Below are 20,880 nucleotides of genomic sequence, written 5' to 3'. Positions count from 1 at the left end.
GCGTTGGGAGGACCACTGCTCTGTAAACAGCAGTCTTGGTCTTCAAATTGAGGTCGTGATCTGGGAACACTCTGTCCCTTAGCTTCCAGAATGCCCGTGATGCCGAATTGATGCGGTTGTGTATTTCCGTGTCCAGGTTAGCCCTAGTATTTAAGAAGCCTCCCAAGTATTTGAACTGCTCGACCTGTTCTAGAGTTTCATTTTCCAGGCTGATATCTGTTTGAAGGTTTTCTGGCGGACTTACCAGGTTTCTGGTTTTGTCAATATTGAGTCTAAGGCCTAAAGCTTCGTATATATGTTTATAAGTGTCCAACATTATCTGTAGATCTTCTGAGCTGCTAGCATTTGAAACCTTGTGGAAACACCTGAAGTGCATTATTTGCCTCAGATGACGTTGTTGCGTTTGTTCAAGCTGTTTAATATGTCGCCTGTAGGACGTCCAGCTTTCGCTTCCCTAAAGAAGTTTTGGCAGGACCACTGTTTTGTCAACAGCTGCCTTGGTCTTCATATTGTACCCACTTGCTCCAAAAACTTAGTTTGTGGGAACCGCATACTGCAGTCATCAAGCAGTCGAGAAGGGGTGTGGAAACGTTCGGATTCTTGACAGATAGAGGAAGTAATTCAGATATTAATTCAAATTTTACGAACTGAATCGAACTTTGAAACAATCAACAATCTCTCTCCCTGACTTCTCCCCAAAATATTTCCTTCCGGTCACACTCCAACCATAGGCGGCACGGGCGTCCGGCCGCCAACAATACCCATAGGCGCGCGTCCGCATCTTCGTCGCACGGTGGCGACTTTTCTGCGTTCCCGACGCCCGCCGCCGTTGTATCACAGGGAGCTCCTCCCACGGGACAGCGGCCCGTCCCCGGGGACCATGCCGCCGCTATACACACGCGGTGTTCCCATGGGAACGGCAAGACTGACATGATGACGGTGGCGGACGGTGGGCGGCGTCGATAAAGGAAAGAAAATATACGACGGCCATCGTCGGACGGCGAGATTAAAAACGGGGGAGCTTGGGGGCCGAAGTATGGAGGGGTGGCGGGAGGCGCGGCAGGCTCGGTTTCGATGAGGGACCGTTTTCTTGGGGTTCAAGTCGTTGGAGGGTCTGAAGGGTGTAGGGTAAGACGCGCGATGGCGTAGATCTGATGATTCGTTTTGTTATCATCTCTCTCTGGCTTTGTAGACCATTTCAAAATTGTGAGTGGGTGTTGAAAGGTTTGTTTTTCAATTTTTTCATGAACGGGAGGACATTCGTCAACAAAAATTCCTGCGCACTATGAAGAAATAGGGGAAAAGTTTTGAAGGATAATGAGATCTTATTGAACATGTCTAGTCTGCAATGTCACAGCAATTACACCATTACCTGACCCACCGCAGACATTAAAACTGCTCGCCTATGCTTCAACTGACATTTGGTAAAACATTCCTCAAACTTTCATTGATAACCTCAATGATTTTTCCAGCAGATTTTTGGATACGAAACCTCTTAGGTCTTGGAGAACCATAGTTTCACCATTCCATCGATTGTTGCTTTGTTTCTGGATCGTAGAAATGTACCCAAGTCTCATCCATAGTAACAATTCGGTTTAAGAAGTCTACATCGTTTTCAAACCGAGCACAAATCGAACGTGATGCTTCTACCCTTGCACGCTTTTGGTCAACATTCAAACATTTGAGGATCCATTTTGCAGCAATTTTTCTCATCTCCGAATTGACGTGAGCTATGAAATATTCAGTGCTTCATATATCCGTTTTAGCCCAATTCGACGGTCTGATAAAATCATGTCATGAACTGTATCGATATTTTCGGGGACTGACACAGAAACTGGCCTTCCCGATCGGTCATCATCTTCAATGGAACATTTACCTCTTTTGAAGCTTGCAGTCCAATTTTTCACGGTCGCATACGAAGGACATTGATCACCAAGGGTATATAGCATATCTTCATAACTCTGCTTACCTCTCAACCCTTTTAAATACAGGTACTTGATGATGGCTCGATACTCCAATTTTTCGATTTTCACAATTTCGGTGGACATCTTCTCCCTTTCAATTTATTGCGTAACTCTGGTTTACTTTTTTGACCTCAATCTTCACACTGACACTTCTAATGAGTTATTGTTCGTTGCTATGGTAACGCAATATTTTTTTCCCTGCATGAAACTGGTCTAGGCTAACTAGATATCAATACATACTCGTAGAATAACCAGAAGGAGGATTTGTTGATTTCTCTACATAAAAAGCCAGTCCATAGATGATCATCTAATCATTCTGATAACATCTTGTTGAAGCCACTGGGGAACAAACAAAAATTTGACGATGAATTCATCAGGCTAACATTCTCATGCTTCATTAACATCATCTGCAATCCAGGTAATGAGGTGCCAATATTGATATTGGCGAAGATCATGCCTGATTGTGATGAAAATTCTGTTGGGGACTCTCTAAAGTTTAATTCTGTAGTAACAGGTTCTTAGATGACGGATGGAACTTCCGTGTCCTCTTGAGTACCTTCTTGACTCAACATAATGGAGTTATGTCATGAAATTTCCTTTTCTTAGTGGTAAAATTGTTTCAATCGTTGGTCTGGTAACTTGAAACGAACTCTCCCATCGTATTTCACGCAAAGTCATCCAGAAATGCCCTTTGCACCATTTTTTAAACCTCTTCAACCTCCCATATACACCCTTGACCTGTTACCAACCCCTGCCGACGCACCACCTACGTCAGGACACAACCTCCCGATTAGAAATAAGCGACGAAACAGCGGAAACAGCGAAACAACAATGTTGTGGCGCGAGAACTTAATAGTCCGCCATTAATTTGATTACGTTTTCCTGCTCCCCGTCCCGCGCCGCCACTCAACCGTTCTTCCCCGCCTCGTTCGTAGCGTAGAAACGTTCGTTTCCCCCTTCCCTCCCCCCGTCTTGTTCTACGTTGCACGTTTTCCCGTTTTTCCACGCATTTTAAACGCAGCGATTAACTGCGGCACCCCCTGGGGAGCCAGAGAGACTTTGTAGTTCTTGCCGGCTCCGTCGTTAACGACGCTCCGACGTCGGCAGGAAGCCGAAGGAGTTTTTGCGGGTCTTGGAGATGGTCTTTGTACGTTTTGGTTGTCGCTCAGACGTATATGGGTGGGGATCATACCTCTACAATCTCAATCAAGAATATTATCGACAAACTACCGCTATAAATCAAACACTGATTCATTTTTAAAGGTTGAATCATTACTATTATCGATTCCAAGCGTTTTTCCATCGGAGTAGGAGCTGTGTTGCTCTGACGAGGTCAAATGACACCGAAACCATGCTCAGCATCTAGATGCCCTTCTTCTTGGAACGTTCTCCATTTAGTTGTCCTGACGATGGAACTTGGCTAGTTCAAATGAGATTGTAACACTCGTTTATATTCATATCAGTGGGTGGTATGCATCTGAATTAATTATTATTATTGAGTGGAGGTTGCTAAGGCTTAGCCCAGCCTCTCAGAACTGATACAACGTGGATCACTCGTCCTTCTACTCTGATTTTCCAATGCTGACTCCTTCTCTACAAGGATGTTCGAAGGCAAACTAAAGCACATGAGGAGGGAGATTTTGATACCTTGGTTTGTGTCCGGAAAGCATCGTCAAATTCACCCGAACGCTTTCCAACGGTTCGGTGGCTTTAGCATGCGTTCATTCTAGACCTGACACATCAAAAGCATATTTGAATGGTTGTGTACGAGATTGGAATTGACGTTGAAGAAGAGATGTTGCATAATATTTGCGAAAATTGACTATACTTCCCTCGCTATTTTTCAGGTCAATGCAAATTGACCTTAGTTCCACTCAAAAACGTGGTCAGAATATAACGCTATCGCAATCTCCCTGAAATTCAATACAAATTCAAAATTTGAAGTGAAAACGTTGCTTACATATAAGAATATATACGAGGATGTATTGATATCTAGTTAGCCTAAACCAGTTCCATTCATGAAAAATATATTGCGTTACCATAGCAACGAACGATAACTCATTAGAAGTGTCAGTGTGAAGTTTGAGGTCAAAAAAGTAAACCAGAGTTACGCAATAAATTGAAAGATAGAAGATGTCTACCGAACTTGTGAAAATCGAAAAATTGGAGTATCGAGCCATCATCAACTACTTGTATTTAAAAGGGTTAAGAGGCAAGCAGATTTACGAAGATATGCTTAATACCCTTGGCGATCAATGTCCTTCGTATGCGACAGTGAAAAATTGGACTGCAAGCTTCAAAAGAGGTAAACTTTCCATTGAAGATGATGACCGATCGGGAAGGCCAGTTTCTGTGTCAGTCCCCGAAAATATCGATGCAGTTAATGACATGATTTTATCAGACCGTCGAATTGGGCTAAAACGGATATCTGAAGCACTGAATATTTCATTCGAACGTGTTCATCATATAGTTCACGTCAATTTGGAAATGAGAAAAATTGCTGCAAAACGGATCCCCAAATGTTTGAATGTTGACCAGAAGCGTGCAAGGGTAGAAGCATCGCGTTCGATCTGTGCTCGATTTGAAAACGATGTAGACTTCTTAAACCGAAATGTTACTATGGATAGACTTGGGTACATTTCTATGATACAAAAACAAAGCAACAATCGATGGAATGGCGAAACTCTGGTTCTCCAAGACCTAAGAAGTATCGTCTCCAAAAAGCTGCTGGAAAAGTTCTTGTTTCAGTTTTTTTGGATTGACATGGAATATTCATGGTTGATTTTTCAGATAAGGATAGTTATGTCAAAAGTGCGAGAGAACTCTCTTTGTAATACGACTTATTTCAATTCATTAGACAACACTTACCTGAAATCTGCGCATATCCCTTGGATTTCCAGCGTTCTTGAGGCAGTTCTGATTGCACTTGAGGAAGAACTTCAAAAAAAATCTGAAATAAGAATTGATCAATCAGGTTTCGTAAATCACAATTTTGATAGAGTCAAAACTTCGAATGCAGGAGGAAGTTTCGGATGTTCTCAAACAGGTAAACTTATCAAAGAAATGCTCCAGAACTCTATTCACTTTTTCCTTTTTGCCTGCTTGATAGTAGGAAAGAGAGATTTCATCCAAATTTCTGTAATTTTTTAACTTTTATCATCAAACGACTATCTGAGGAAAATTCGTGGCAAATTCAGTTCTGTCGTAACGCTGTTACTTTCGAAATGAAAGCTAGAGACCCGATACGAAGTGTTTCGCAGAATTTACTAACTAGAAAATCAAAAAGTCCCTAAAAATTGAAGAAATTAAAAAAAAAAATAAAATTTAAGTACTGCATGACCAAAATCATTAAAATAACCCGTCTATGATACTCTAATTCCGTTTTAACTGGTTTTCAATTGGATCCAATCTACATTTTCAGAAACCAAGCAGGTTTAAAACTTGTTCACAGAGCCATCCTGTATCTAGTGCGTGGAAACGCGCCAAGGCGAAGCACCGTAATTTTCTTGCTTTCTTCACTCCGTCCTAATCCAATTGGAGATGTTTTTCGCCAATTTGTCCGGACTAATGAAGAGGCAACCCCGCCCGTTTGGGGGCAAATAAAAACTAATTGAGCCCGATAAAGGGAGCGACAGGTCATTGCTGGCTTGGCTATACCGGATATTGCCGGTCCACACGATACCGGATATGAGAGGACCTTGGGCCGCCCACAATTACACCAGGAGATGGACGGTTATTTGGAAGAACAACATTGTCGGTTTGGCTACAGGGTCGCCATGGAGGTTTCCACGAATTGGGAAACTGAATTTTACTCGAGAAAACCTAAGCATTCGAAGCAGGAGAGTTTTGGAGCGTTAATATTCTGGTTGGTTATTTCCAATAACGATATTCTTATCTTAACACTCCAGTACTCGCGCGTCCGATAGATACATAAGCAATACGTGGAGCTTGGGGTATTGTAGTACCCCGCGCGAGTACTGGAGTGTTAATAGACTGATTTCATTCTATTGAGTAGGTATTATTGGGAATCCTTTGGGGAGTAAGTCTCTTCTTCGATTTTGAGGACTTGGTTTCTATATAACTTGGGTAAGGTCTCTTCTTTGCAATTTACTTCTCACATTCTTGTACATTATTGAGAGTACAACTCAGTTTTAACAAAAAGGGCTTCAAATGTCATGAATGTCTCACGGTAACAGCTGATTTTGGTAGTTTCAGTGAGGTTCGACATCTGTTCATTATATTTCGCTTTGAATTTAATGAAAAATCTTGTTTTTACTATGTTGAAGATATTGAATTATGCCTAACTAAACAGAATTTGAGGGTAATGTTAGTTTTTGGCTTTCATTGGAACTTATCGCACTTATCGCTAGCAGCTCAGAAGATCTACAGATAATGTTGGACACCTATAAACATATATATGAAGCTTTAGGCCGTAGACTCAATATTGACCAAACCAAAACCGTGGTAAGTCCGCCAGAAAGCCTTCAAACAGATATCAGCCTGAATGATGAAACTCTAGAACAGGTCGAGCAGTTCAAATACTTGGGAAGCTACATAAATACTAGGGCTAACCTGGACACGGAAATACACAACCGTATCAATTCGGCATCACGGGCATTCTGCGAGCTAAAGGACAGAGTGTTCCAAAATCACGACCTCAATCTGAAGACCAAGACTGCTGTTTACACAGCAGTGATCCTCCCAACGCTTCTTTTAAGAAGCGAAAGCTGGACGCCCTACAGGCGACATATTAAACAGCTTGAACAAACGCAACAACGTCATCTGAGACAAATAACGCACAACAGATGGTTCCACAAGGTTTAAAATGCAGAAGTCTTGCAGCGCGCGAGTTGTATAACAATTGAGACTCAAGTAACGAAGGCCCGACTCAGATGGAGCGGCCACATTCTGAGAATGCAAGACACAAGACTTCCCAAAATAGCTCTGTATGGCGAATTCACAGAGAAAGCTCGGAAACCAAGAGGCTAATATAAGCGGTTTAAGGATATACTGCATTAAACCCTAAAATCAGTAAAAGCCAATTATAACTGCGAACAACTAGCGTTAGACAGATCACAGTGGAGGTCTTTGGTACACAGTTATGATGGAGACTCGAGAAGAATACAGCGGCGGCCAGATCTGGTTGGTGACTATCCATGCCCAGAGTGTGGAAGGATTTGTAGGTCACGGTTGGGTCTCTTCAGAAACAGGAGGGCACCCAGTCGCAAGTAGCCCTAAGAAATTGTAGGTTTGATCGCACCGATAGTTTTGTTTTTGAATCTTTTTGTAGATTCATTCTCGATAACGGGATACAGCAATGAATCTGAGATCTATAATAGCGGTTTTCACAGGACACTGCAGACTCAGAGCCCATCTCAAAAAACTTAGCATCGTCAATGACCCGCTCTGCAGACTCTGCTTAGAGGAGGACGAAACAATTGAGCATATCCTCTGTGACTGCCCGGCGGCAGAAAGGTCAGACATGGAGTTTTTGTCTCTCCGAAGATGATCCTAGAGGAACTCAAAAATCACTCCCCCTCCGACATCATCTCCTTTTTGGGCAGGATGGGACTGGAGGGAGAGATCTAGCTCTACGAGCTTGCCTGTGTGCTACAATAGACCGCTTGGTCGCAGTGGCAGGTTTGGGTTTATCCGTCCAACACACCCAGCAATCAGTATCAGTATCAGTACAGCAATGAATGAATGAATTGGAAGAAAGTGTAGCTGCAATGCTTCGAATGCTTGTCTAATTTTGTGGTGACAATGCTGTGATGGGTAATTTTAGCGTTGAAGACGAGCCTCTCTCTGGACAGACAAAAATAACTGGAAGGCAGTATGAGCAACATACAAATGAAATTCATGGGACATTTTACCACATCTGCTAAATTCTCTAGCTAGACTATGCCTCTTCTGATAACTGGTTGCTCTGCTGGATGTACCACGAATTGGCAGGTTATTGGCGCAGTTTCGCAAAAGTCGAAGCCTCCCAACTGGATCGCCTCAGGAGACGAGGCATTTTTTCGAGATGAAATTCGAAAATTGCCTGAGAGGCGAAAAAAAATCGTAGATAGCGATGGAGAACACTTCTTATGATCTGTTCATCCATTTTGTCCTGGAATAAATGCGTTTTTGACCACAGAAAACAGACAAAACTGATTTGTGTACTCAATTCTTAGGATTATTTCCTTGTCTCCGATTCCCGATGCTTCTTTCTAACATAATTCCATTTTCCTCGAACCATCGTCTACCAACCCACCCCGTCTCAATTATCGATAAATACCTCCGTTCATCCCTCGCTAAAATAAAGGACCCCATCAGCTATATGGCCCAAAATTAGCCATTCCACTTGATACGTCGCTCAACATCGCGTGCCTCGTCGCTGAGAAACGACGACATACGGACGGCGTCCCGGCGCACTCCAGTCTACACATGTAACAAAACAGGGACACGCGACCGAATTAGGGGGGGCACGCGGCTCCGCGTGCGTCCCCGCAAATTGCGGACGGATATGCGATAGCCCGCAATCAATCCGACTGATTGGTTTTCGGCGAGCTGAGACAGGACGGTCGAGCGAGTTGTTGCCGGTTTTTCTGGGATGAAACGCCGATGAAAAAGTCGCTGTTGGAGATAGGGAAACCTCGGTGGATGGCACGCGGTCAACGTTTCGGTTTTTTCGATGTTTTATACGGCTTAGGGCCTGTTGCACTTGCTCATTTTATGTGACGCTGGTAGTTGGGATGCCCATGATGCTAGATCGCAATTTACTCGAGCGTCGTAGAGACCTAGTGGATTTTGAAGATAAGATGGTAGAAAGAAAAGAAGGTTCTATGATGTATGCACTTTCAGCATTGGGTAAAGCATCTGTAGGTTCTCAAAGATGTAAAAAAAAAAAATCGTAAGGTGTACATACTCGAGCGTGTCAGATTAAGATACTGTATATGCCCAGGCGTGTCTCTGATGATAAATTCATGTTAATATGACAGTTTGCGTGGTGGGGCTGGCCGTACGTAGTTGAAAATGGTGAAATAGTTATTTAATCAACAAGGTTATCAATAAAAGCGATCAATGATTGAGATATTTTAACGTGCGAGCGAAATTTTCGATCCATAATTAGTCAAATTTGACACCTTAAGAATTTTCTATGCTCATATCGGAATGTTGATATTTATGCGGCCGATCGAACAATTTGAGAAGTCCATAGAGGGCATTTTCGAGTTGTGACATTTTGAGTAAATCACATTGATATCAGTCCCTATTATATCTGTTAAAGAATGTGTGGAGCTGGTGGAAGCTGGAGTTGTAGTACATAGATAAATTGATTACTCTCTAACCATCATAATTTTTTCGCAACCTCCACAATTCATCTCTTCTCAACTCACCCGCTAGGAACAACGAAAATCAATGCTACTTACAAATGAAATAATTATTTGGGAAGCTACTGAATACTTTTATGTTCGATTACCCATGACAATAATGCATTAATAGGAAATTAACCAATAAAAGAGTTTATTAACAGCTAATTTCATGTACATTAAACAGTGCTATTATTAAGAGGTCGGCGGAAAAGGTTTTTTCGATACAGATGGTTAATTTCAGTGTTGCAGACGTGGTGACCCATTAATCCGACACTTATCAGGTAGGTTTTTTTAATCTGACAGTTTGAAGATGATAACAAGGCAATTTTTTAAATATCTCCTTTCCTGTACCTCTAATCGTTTTTGTATTCATTATGAAAGTGGTAGATAATAAAATTCTATACAACTTTTGTCTCAAGCAATATTTCATACTCTTGACCGTTTTCGAGCTAGAGGGTGATGAGTGCGAAGATCTTAGCCACACACATGGGAAAGGCCAAGGTCAATGTAGAAACCCAGTCTAATGTACATTCATCGTCATATATCTCAAAAACGTTCAAACGTAGAAATAATTGCTTCGAACAAAATTTGTGAAAGATGTTATGCTCTACATCTTCTATACTAAATACGAAAACAATTCGAAGCCCACAAGAGGAGATAATTAAAAAAAAAGTTCGATATGGAGGAAGTTTCAACTGAATCCAACTTTTCGAAGGTCATCTTTGGAGTGATTTATCTTTCAGGAAGATTTTCGTACATGTGATACATATTCTGAAAGAGCAACTCTTCTAGTATTGAATCTGAGAATTTCATCCATCTCGGCATAACCGTTCGATCTTGAGGAAGTTTTAACTGAACCCAATTTTTTGGGAATTTTTAGAAGGTTATCTTTAGAGTGATTTATCTTCCAGGAAAATTTTCGTAAATCTAAACGTGATACAGACTCTAAAAGAGCAACTCTTTCAGTAATAAATCTGAGAATTTCATCCATCTCGGCATAACCGTTTGATCTTGAGGAAGTTTTAACTGAACCCAATTTTTTGGGAGTTTTTCGAAGGTCATCTTTAGAGTGATTTATCTTCTAGGAAAATTTTCGTTAATCTAAACGTGACACAGACTCTGAAAGAGCAACTCTTCTAGTATTAAATCTGAGAATTTCATCCATCTCGGCATAACCGTTCGACCTTGAGGAAGTTTTAACTGAACCCAATTTTTTGGGAATTTTTAGAAGGTCATCTTCAGAGTGATTTATCTTCCAGGAAAATTTTCGTAAATCTAAACGTGATACAGACTCTGAAAGAGCAACTCTTCTTGTATTGAATCTGAGAATTTCATCCATCTCGGCATAACCGTTCGGTCTTGACGATTTTTCAAATGAGCCCATCTTTTTGGGAATTTTTCGACGGTCAAATTCCTACAAGCGTATCTCCTAGATATCATCCTAGATCTAAATATGATACATTTTCTAAAAGAGCATCCTCTTGTAGGAGCTAATATTCTGTAACACTGGAACCGCCCTTGTATGCTACCCTTCCTCATTGGATTGATGGAATGCCCTGCAAAAAAATTTTGAAGCCATCTACGGTGTACATTGATAACTTCTCATCTCTCAGTTGTGGAGTCTCCCTGTACACAGTTCTCCTTCGTGAAGAAAGACACTTTTCTAATTCTCGTGCAGCATCTTTGACCCGTCCGTGACCAAAACACACAGCATCGTAGAAAGTAACGGCTATTTCCATCTACAAACGTCGCCTAGGCAACGAGGGAAACGACCATCCTAGTCCTCACTTCGGGAGGGTGGAAAGTGGGGCCAGGAGTCCCTGCCTGTGCGAAGGAAACGGAAGAGAAAACGGGAACAGGGAAACTTTCGATATATCCACCTTCAAACTACCTATGAAATTGCCGCCAGTGCCAGGAATAAGGCAGGAACGAGAAGGAAGACATGATCGAGTGCTGCCTCGTAAAAATGGAATATTCGAAAAGCGAGACTGTTCGGGAAATGGACTGTTTTTCGGTCGGGGAAAGAGACCCGGCCTGTCGAGTTAGATGGATTGATAACTGCGAGGTCAGCGATCGCGAAAGCTCAACCTGAAATACAAGAATTCCCGCAAAGAAATTCTTCAATTTTTTGTATTATGAAATATCTGCAAGTGGTTCTTGATTAACACATGTTTATTTCCATTCATCAGCATCACGAGGATTTTTTGAAAAATTCTTATATTACTATACAACCGAACAAAATTTCAATGTCAAAATATTTTATTACTCAACATATTCTCCTCTTAATTGGATACATTTATCACTGCGAACCTGCAACTTTTCTAGACCTTTCAAAAATAAAGTTTCTTCTTGCTCTGCAAACCAGTCCTCCACAGCTTTTATTACCTCCTCGTTGGAAGAAAATTTACGACCTCTTAAACTTTTTTTCAGTTGAGGATAGAGGTTGGATGAAGCCAAATCTGTTGAATAAGGGGGGTGTTCTAGTAATTCAAACCCTGAATCACGAAGTTTTTGCATGGCAACATGAGATTCGTGTGCAGGGGCGTTGTCCTGCAAAAACAAAACACCTTTGGATAGCTCTCCGCGTCTTTTCTACTTGATGTTTTCCCGTAGAGTGGTCAGTGATGTCGAATAGTAATCTCCGGTTATTGTTCTACCTTTATCCAAAAAATTAATCATGATTACTCCATGGCAATCCTAAAAAACTGAAGCAAGACTTTTCCGGCTGAGTTTTGGACTGATAGGAGTACGATAGATCATATGAGGTCGCAGTGCAATACAACTCTCTTTAAAGCCTACAATCGTATCATTTCCACCCTGAAAGGCTTATTCCCATTCAGATGAACAAAAATCCCCAACTCATCGACCTCGGAATCTTATGAAGAAACTCAAATTCTGATTCCACCTCAAAGTTTCCATCTAATCGACACCAAAGCAACACAGATGGAAAAATCATCAAGAAAAACACTTTTCCTACTCCCAAATTCCAGTCATAATTCCTCGTTGAACCTCTGATAAAAAAAAAGAACCACCAACGGTATTCGGATCGCTAATCTTGCCCCATATAAACGAACAACCTGGCCTCGGTGAAACTTCCCCGAGGTGTCGTAGACTGTTAGCCAACTTGTTCCGCTGTAAACAAGGCGGAACAAGTTTAATAAAGAGTTGCTAAAGTGGCGGAAAGTATGGAGATCAAGGAAATATTTTACGGCGCTGGAAACGCAGACTTCCCTTCGGTTTCAGCCCTGGAATTTCGAAGATTGCCGGAAGAGATTTTCGGTCTCTTTGGGAATTCGTATTGTGCAATTAGAATCGCGGTTTGATCTTTCGATACAGGGTGTCTTATGGGTATATTGATATGAAGAAATACAGCTATTCACTGTCATTTTCAAGCTCCGGAAACTAGAGCGTTTTTACGTTTGTTTTTCGTGTTCTGATTCAGAAACCTGGAACCTAAATATTTTTTTATTTTTTCTTCTGTATCTTCTTCCTAATGAAATTTGAATTTATTGAAGTCCAATGTATACAATCGGTGGGTTAAAACCCTTCTGTTATGATATTTCTTCACGAAAAGTGAAACACTTCGTCAAAAGTAGATGAACTAAGCCAGTTCTAGACCAAAGTACAATCGTAGTTTTTGAACGCCTCACCTCAAATATCAATGTTGCTGAGATTACGAGGATGAATTGATATCTAGTTAGCCTAGACCGGTTAAAGTCAGTTTGAGTGCATAAAAAAATATTGCGTTACCATAGCAACGAACAATAATTCATTAGAAGTGTCAGTGTGAAGTTTGAGGTCGAAAAAGTGAACCAGAGTTACCCAATGAATTGAAAAAGGTCCACCGAAATTGTGAAAATCGAAAAATTGGAGTATCGAGCCATCATCAAGTACCTTCAAAAGAGGTTAATTTTTCATTGGAGATGATGACCGATCGGAAAGGCCAGTTTCTGTGTCAGTGCCCGAAAATATCGATGCAGTTCATGACATGATCTTATCAGACCGTCGAATTGGGCTGAAACGGATATCAAAAGCACTGAATATTTCATACGAACGCGTTCATCATTAAAGTTCACGTCAATTTGGACATGAGAAAAATTGCTGCAACATGGATCCCCAAATGTTTGAATGTTGACCAAAAGCGTGCAAGGGAAGAAGCATCGCGTTCGATCTGTGCTCGATTTGAAAACGATGTTGACTTCTTAAAGCAAATTGTTACTATGGATGAGGCTTGGGTACATTTCAACGATCCAGAAACAAAGCAACAATCGATGAAATGGCGACACTCTGGTTATCCAAGTCCTAACAAGTTTTGTGCCTAAATAATCTGCTGGAAAAGTTCTTGCTTCAGTTTTTTGGGATTGCCATGGAATAATCATGATTGATATTTTGGATGAGGGTAGAACAATAACCGGAGATTACTATTCGACATTACTGACCACTCTACGGGAAAAAATTGAAGAGAAAATACGCGGAAAGCTATCCAAAGGTGTTTTGTTTTAGTAGGACAACGCCCCTGCACACAAATCCTTTGTTGCCATGCAAAACATTCGTGATTTAGATTTTGAATTACTAGAACATCCCCCTTATTCACCAGATTTGGCTCCATCCGACTATCATATCTTTCCTCGACTGAAAAAAGTTTAAAAGGTCGTGAATTTTCTTCCAACGAGGAAGTAATAAAAGCTGTGGAGGTCTGGTTTGCAGAGCAAGAAGAAACCTTTTTTTTTAAAGGTCTAGAGACCTTGCAGGTTCGAAAATTCAAAGCAAATCATTATCTTGACGACTCACTTCGCCAAATCCCTGGTCACAGGGGCCCATAAAGAAAACTCGAGCCACTGATAAAAAATACGGCATCTCTCCACATACATCATCCAGATCGTTCGACTATTTGCCCTGCCACAACTCGCGTACCATGACGTCCGCCGCGTCCATTAAGCCCGCCACATTTCTCTCGCAGAACACGTTGACGGGTCGCTCGGACATCGTACCGCGCGAAAAAAATGCCAGCGGAACGCACCACCGACAAATTATCGAATGCCGGCCTTCCAGGCGGCCCGATCTGAGACCGGCCGAGCGCGAGGAAAAAGCGGTCGCGATGATTGTCGAGGAATCTCGGTAAAACGGACACGTCAGATAAATCATTTGGGTAATAACGGCGTAACATGGAGGTGTTCCAGTTCGAGACGCATTCCCGCTTGTCGGCGATCGATTGGATTTACGTGCTTCCGTCGTGGAGGATCATACGGGGTGTCCCTTGAAAGTGGAAAACGAACAGTCACTTCTCCTGACAAAAAAACCGAGGGAGAGAGGTAATGAGGGAAGATTTAGGGAGCTCTATTTGTCCTGAAACTGTGTCTCGCGAATTTTGAATAATCGGATCTTGCCAAGGTAACAAACTCGTCCCTTGAGTCCTATGAGAAACTACCTATAAAAATTTTATTTTACAAAACGTTCAAATATTCATTAGATAACGTCGAACTTAGTTTCAAGAGTTAGGTTCTTTGAATCTCTGTTATTTTTATGGTACGTAATGGTCATAATGGGTACACTGGAAGACGTGGGTGATATCTTGTATTCGAAAAAGATTCATCAAATGAATGAAAAACTCCGAAAAATTCCGAAATTCATTTCATTCCATAAAACCGTTTATGAGATATAACTAAAAATAACATTTTTTTATGTTTTTTCAACCAGCTGTATCTTTCAAACCGAGGCGAATCTAAAAAAATGGTAAAGAAAAAAAGTGTTCCTCAGGACCTCAAGAATCTACTGTTAAAATATCTGCACGAGTCGAAGACTCGCCTTGTATAGTGATCTTATTTTCGAAAAAATCACTTTTCACCCTATCCAAACCTCGAAACGATGAAACCCCTCTTGGTCCCACCAAGTCGAAAAAAACCGAACCGAATAAATTCTGATCGATGCCGGCGATAGCGCGTCCGTTGAAACATTCAAAAGCGTCCCTGTATTGGCGGAACCGTGCTCGATGGTCCGTCGTAACAAAACGCTTGCAACTCTATCGAAAATGAGCGTCATAAACCCATTAACCAAAATCGTTTTTCCGGGCCATGCGGGGCCCTTTTGACCGAGACCGAACAAGCAATTGATTGCCACGCAATAGAGAAAATTCGTTTTTGCCTCTACGCTCGGATTTGCCGCTCTAGTTTGCGGCGCATGCATTCAATGTCCGCAAAAAAGTGTCACCAACGACGAAGCGGAACGCCTTAAGATGAGTTTCGATTATTGACATCCTATTCTTCTTCCTCTTTCTCTTCCTTTTCTTCTTCTTCATCCTCTTCTTCTTTCTTATATTCTTCTTCTTGTTATAGACTTAAAGTCTGTGTCCTCCAACTGAATGGTTAATCAAATTTGAGCATTTGATGTTAGAATTTAAAACTCTAACACTCTTCAAGTTGTTTTGCGTATTAGTCTCCTGGATTAACAGTTTACTTATAAAATTTTCGCCATTCTGTTCTGCGCCATTCTAACCTAGTGCTCGTTCTTCTATGCTTTCGACCGCAACTTTTGCCAACGTTATGAAATAGTGTAAAGATGAATATCTATACTGCATTCACATTTATTTTATCAGTCGGTTGGCCATGAAATAATTTTCTCAAGTTTTCGTAACTAGAACGGAGTAAGGTTGGCACTCATGAAATGTCGTTAATGTCATAACGCCGTTGTCACAACTAATATCAATTTTTGTTACGAAAATGCCGAATCAGAAAGATTGTGAATGAAGAGGATTGCCAAAAATTTTCTTCTATTGGGAGACCCAAAAAAGTGGTGGCATTTGAGAATTTTATGTTCGAGTGAATTAATGCGAAAAGTTTACTACAGGATTTTCGATGAATGTCATCGTAGAATAAGTTCCCGAAAATTGATTTTTCTATTTTTCATTTGACTTGTCCTATACATTGTAAATGTCTTAAGGTACCAATAAATACCTAATTATTATTATTATATCAATGTATTAAGATAAACAGCCACAAATACGCGCCAGTTGTCCTGCTTATTGATTATTCATGTGAAATTTTTGTTCAAAGGTGAAGTTCATCTTGATTGAAACTTCCTTTAATTCCTTTTATTTATATTGATGTAAGATGATTTTTGTTGAAGGATTCAACATCCTTGTAATTATCTGTTAATTCCTTCGGGAGATACCCATTCTCAACCACTGCAACATATGCATTTTATCTTCGGGTTTATATTTTTGAAATCTACAACTGATGTAACGTATTCAAACTTTAACCAAAGAAAATAACGAACATTAACTCTCCTCAAGCTAGTGCATATTATGATATTATACTGATCTCTTGTATTTTCTATGCAAATTACTGGATTTGGTATATCTTCAATCAGTTTGTATAAACTTCAATTATGTTCGTCACATATTTTCCGAATAGATTCGACATTGTGATAAAAAACGTAATAACAGAAACTTTTACGTAGAACGGGCAACATAGCGTTGATTTAAAACCCAAAAATGTTTTGACATGCGTCATAACCCCACATTTTCGTACTATACAGAGTGAAATGTGTCAAATTTCCATGGCCAACCGAGTGCTAAAATAAAAGTGAATGGAGTATAATTTTAACACATTACCCTGCATTGGCGGATGTACTGAACATAGAATCTCTTACAGTAATACCAACCAATAGAAAAAAGACACGATTGAACGTGTAATCAGTTGGAATCAAACGTCAACCCTATTTCGCCGATTTCTCTGTGGACGATCGCATTGCCATAGATAAGTCAACTACATATAATGATAACAAAAATATTAATACCAGATTAATCGTGTCTGCCGCTAAAACTCATCATCCCCTCCCCGCTTCCGGTCATCGACGTCGACGGCACACAAATGACACATTACAGAAACAACTGATAACGCCATATGCCGACGCAGGTATGTCATTTGTACCCCATCAATCAATGGACGATTCCGACCGTCCGCAGATCGACGTTGCCGATACGGCGGTATTAATTAATTAAGCTTGAAATAACGCGCGTCTAGAAATTAAGTCGAAAAATTAATCTACATATCGTGCGCGTACCCCCACGCCAATTTTCATTAACTTTTTATAGGTCCCCGAATCCCGCTTAGGACGGCGTTAATTTATGCGTTAAACGCACGAACGGACGGACGGAGTCTTCAGACTGTCGGAGATTTATGAGGATGTGACGTGTCTGAGATAAGATCTGAGCGCGACGATGATACCGTTGATCTATTTGGGACCGAAATCAACGGATAGCCACGTATTAGTTCGAAATCCAGTTGTGTTGCTCTGAAGAGTACCAATAAGTCCGAAACTAACCTTGATTTCCGTTATTTTTATCCGACCGCAAGGTTGAAGTGATTCAGTCGCTAATTTCGATAGTGTCTACGTTTTTGGCATCGAAAAATTATGGGATTCTACTCTGTACTCTTACTCCAGGGAAACATAGAACGATACGACTCTGTCGCTGCTCTACACGTGACCGTCAAGCACGCTCGATGATGCCCACAATCGATCGGTCGAAGACACTGTGAAGGGCCGGGATAAAAACAAGGATCAGGAATTCGCGAATATGTGCAGACATGTAGAATTAATTGAATCGGGTCAGTCACAAGATAGACCACCGTAATTGGCCTGGAATGAGAGAGTGAGAGGTAGAGATTTTGTGGGAGCACGGACGATCTCCGATCTGATCCTAGTTTAATTGCTCAATTCGAATTTTTTTGTAACCGCATGATTTGGAGGCGAAAAAAAGGTTTGAGTTGTAGGGGTCCTTGAAATTTACACTAATTTCGAAGTTAGTAGACGTATTGTTTTATGTAAGCTGATTGTGAAATATAGAGAGTTCTTCATCTTGTGTGGTTTAATTGATTCAAATTCGCAGTTGTTGGGAATAGAATCTTGAATCACATTTACGAGGATATATTAAAAAATTCTTAGCTTACTATATCTACAACCAAACAAAATTTCAATGTCAAAATATTTTATTACTCAACATATTCTCCTCTTCATTGGATACATTTATTACGGCGAACCTGCAACGTCTCTAGACCTTAAAAAGAATGTTTCTTCTTGCTCTGCAAACCAGACCTCCAAAGCTTTCATTACCTCCTCGTTGGAAAGAAATTTACGACCTTTTAAACTGTTTTTCACTTGAGGAAAGAGATGATAGTCGGATAGGGCCAAATCTAGTGAATAAGGGGGGTGTTCTAGTAATTCAAACCCTAAATCACGAATTTTTTGCATGGCAACATGAAATTTGTGTGCAGGGCGTTGTCCGGCAAAAACAAAACACGTTTGGAAAGCTTTCCGCGTCTTTTCTTTTTGATTTTGTCCCGTAGAGTGGTCAGTAATGTCGAATAGTTATCTCCGGTTATTGTTCTACCCTTATCTAAAAAATCAATCATGATTACTCCATGGCAATCCCAAAAAACTGAAGCAAGAACTTTTCCAGCAGAGTTTCAGTGTACAATACCCTGAATCCCGTTGTGATCAATTTTACATACATCCAATCAATCCCAGATCAATTCGAGAATGATTACCCCATCCCCCTTCATGTTTCTCAACCCCACGCTCCCTCTCATTCCAATTCGTCACCCCTTATCGTTGCGCTGCAGCTCAGTTATGTCTCATTTGGTTCGAATGGTCTTTTCAATTCCGAAGGATTGTTCGGGATTTCATCCACTATTTAATAGGTTTCTTTATGTTGGGGTGTCCTGTAGTATTTCTAGACTTTCACGGTCCATTTGGAAGAGTGTTGTTCAATTGGTCGGACATGATGGGATGTAGGTGTTGATGGTGAGTTGGTAATGGATAATCCTATCATTCTGGGGTATCATCTCTTTGAATTAATTCCGGATATTTAAATTAACATGACAGTTTTCAGGGAACTTTGGATAGGTCTTCTTATGATAGGTATGCCTAGAGATGCATCATCTGTCAATTGGCGATATTGTCAAAGGAACATCAAAACCACAAGTATTTACTAATCACGATTTTCATCAACTTCTTCAATGCCGTTTTCTCCTACACTTGCACTGACAATATTTCACCAATAAGAAACAGGGACTACGCCATGAAAATAAAACATCTTGTCTGGAACTTGAGTTGTAGCAAAGAGCAAACAGACTGGAGTTTACGCGCATTAAATGGAGCTTCCGAGCTTTATGCTTATTACCTGTAATTTTTCATTATATTTCGACTGGGATGAATGATGCAGAGAAGTAGTAAAAGAGCTGTAAAGTTGTTGGGAATGAAGATCCTGTAATCCAGGAACTGGAGTGCATCATAAGGCCACACTGTCGTGAACTCCTCTGAGGATAATGGTTTATCACAGAGTTACAACGTTTTGTAATGATGAATATAGATCAGTTTGTTTAACCGGCGAAAATTGAAATATTCTCATGTTATGCTCTCTTTTTTATTTCTTTATCAGCTGAATTTTTTATGATTGAATGAATGTCTTTTGTTTTGACGTCAAAAATTATCTGCGATGACATTCATTGCGTTATTGCAGGAGCCCCACATGTCCCAGTTTTTCCTGGAATGATACCGAAAATAGTCGAAGACGTGACTCACTGACATTTCGAGGTATGATATCGAACGTTATTCCTCCACTACGTCAACGGTTGACGTAAATAACCACCGTGCAAGGTTCAAATGCCGAGCTTTCGACGGTAAACCTACCAGGACTTATGGAAAAACGTTCATGACGCAAACGACAAGCACTCGTGGCTCTTGTACACATAAAAAATTATTTACTGCAACAGCTGCAGCGTGGAGTAGCAGGTAACTACGTTAACGCTACACGAGGAGTATATCACCGGCTACGTCTCGTTCCTCGCAAACTAAGGGTCCCACACATGGGCGGATTTGTCGTAGGTATCGATATGATGTAGAAAAACGAGAAGAAAAGACCGAACGGCTGCATCGAGCTCCATGAAATTTTCAGATCTTCAACTAGAAGGGTTGCTCTTTCAGAATATGTATCGCATTTCCATCTACGGTTACTTTTATTGAAAGAAAAACAACTCGAAAACTGACTATCGAAAAATTTCCAAAAAGATGGAATCAATGAAATGATCGTCAAGAACGAACGGCTGCATAGAGATCCATGAAATTTTCAGGTTCATAACTAGAAGAGTTGTTCTTTCAGAATATGTATTACACGTGACCAAACCATGATTTTTCTGGGAAATACGCGTGTGGAAAGTTGACTTTCGAAAAATCCCGAAAACGGTGAGGTCAGTTAAAAATTCGTCAAGAGCGAACCTTCGATTTTCAAATAAAAGATCATGCCCCTACCCAAATGCCCCGCCAAAATGACGAACGGTAACGTAGGACGAAACGGTCGGGCAAATCCGTCCGTGTGTGGAGCCTTTACCGCGACCGCCCGAGTCCACAATTCCCGCCGTCGCCTTCGCTCCCTCGGGATCCTGCCCATTCCCTCGGGCCGGTATTGACTCTTCTCTCTCTCCCCAGTGAGCCGGTAGTCAATACCGCTGGGAGCTAGGAGCCGAAACTGGCCGAGCGCTGGCGGGTTTTCCCGGCGTTTTCCT

General features: G+C 41.0%; 1 protein-coding gene across 6 annotated transcripts in view; it reads right to left on the bottom strand.

Moving 5' to 3' along the window:
* LOC123319288 (transcription factor collier) overlaps positions 1–20,880 on the bottom strand; it is a 99,626-nt gene that overhangs the window by 9,986 nt on the left and 68,760 nt on the right. For all 6 annotated transcript variants that reach the window (XM_044906162.1, XM_044906163.1, XM_044906165.1 and 3 more), the window contains exon 8: positions 4,833–4,914. In XM_044906162.1, coding sequence (XP_044762097.1) covers positions 4,833–4,914 — 82 coding nt within the window. The remainder of the gene's footprint in view (positions 1–4,832; positions 4,915–20,880) is intronic.

The sequence above is a fragment of the Coccinella septempunctata genome, chromosome 8 (genome assembly GCF_907165205.1).
Source record: "Coccinella septempunctata chromosome 8, icCocSept1.1, whole genome shotgun sequence".
Lineage (NCBI taxonomy): Eukaryota > Metazoa > Arthropoda > Insecta > Coleoptera > Coccinellidae > Coccinella > Coccinella septempunctata.
Note: the sequence above shows the minus strand (reverse complement) of the source record. Positions and strands in the feature narration are given on the sequence as shown.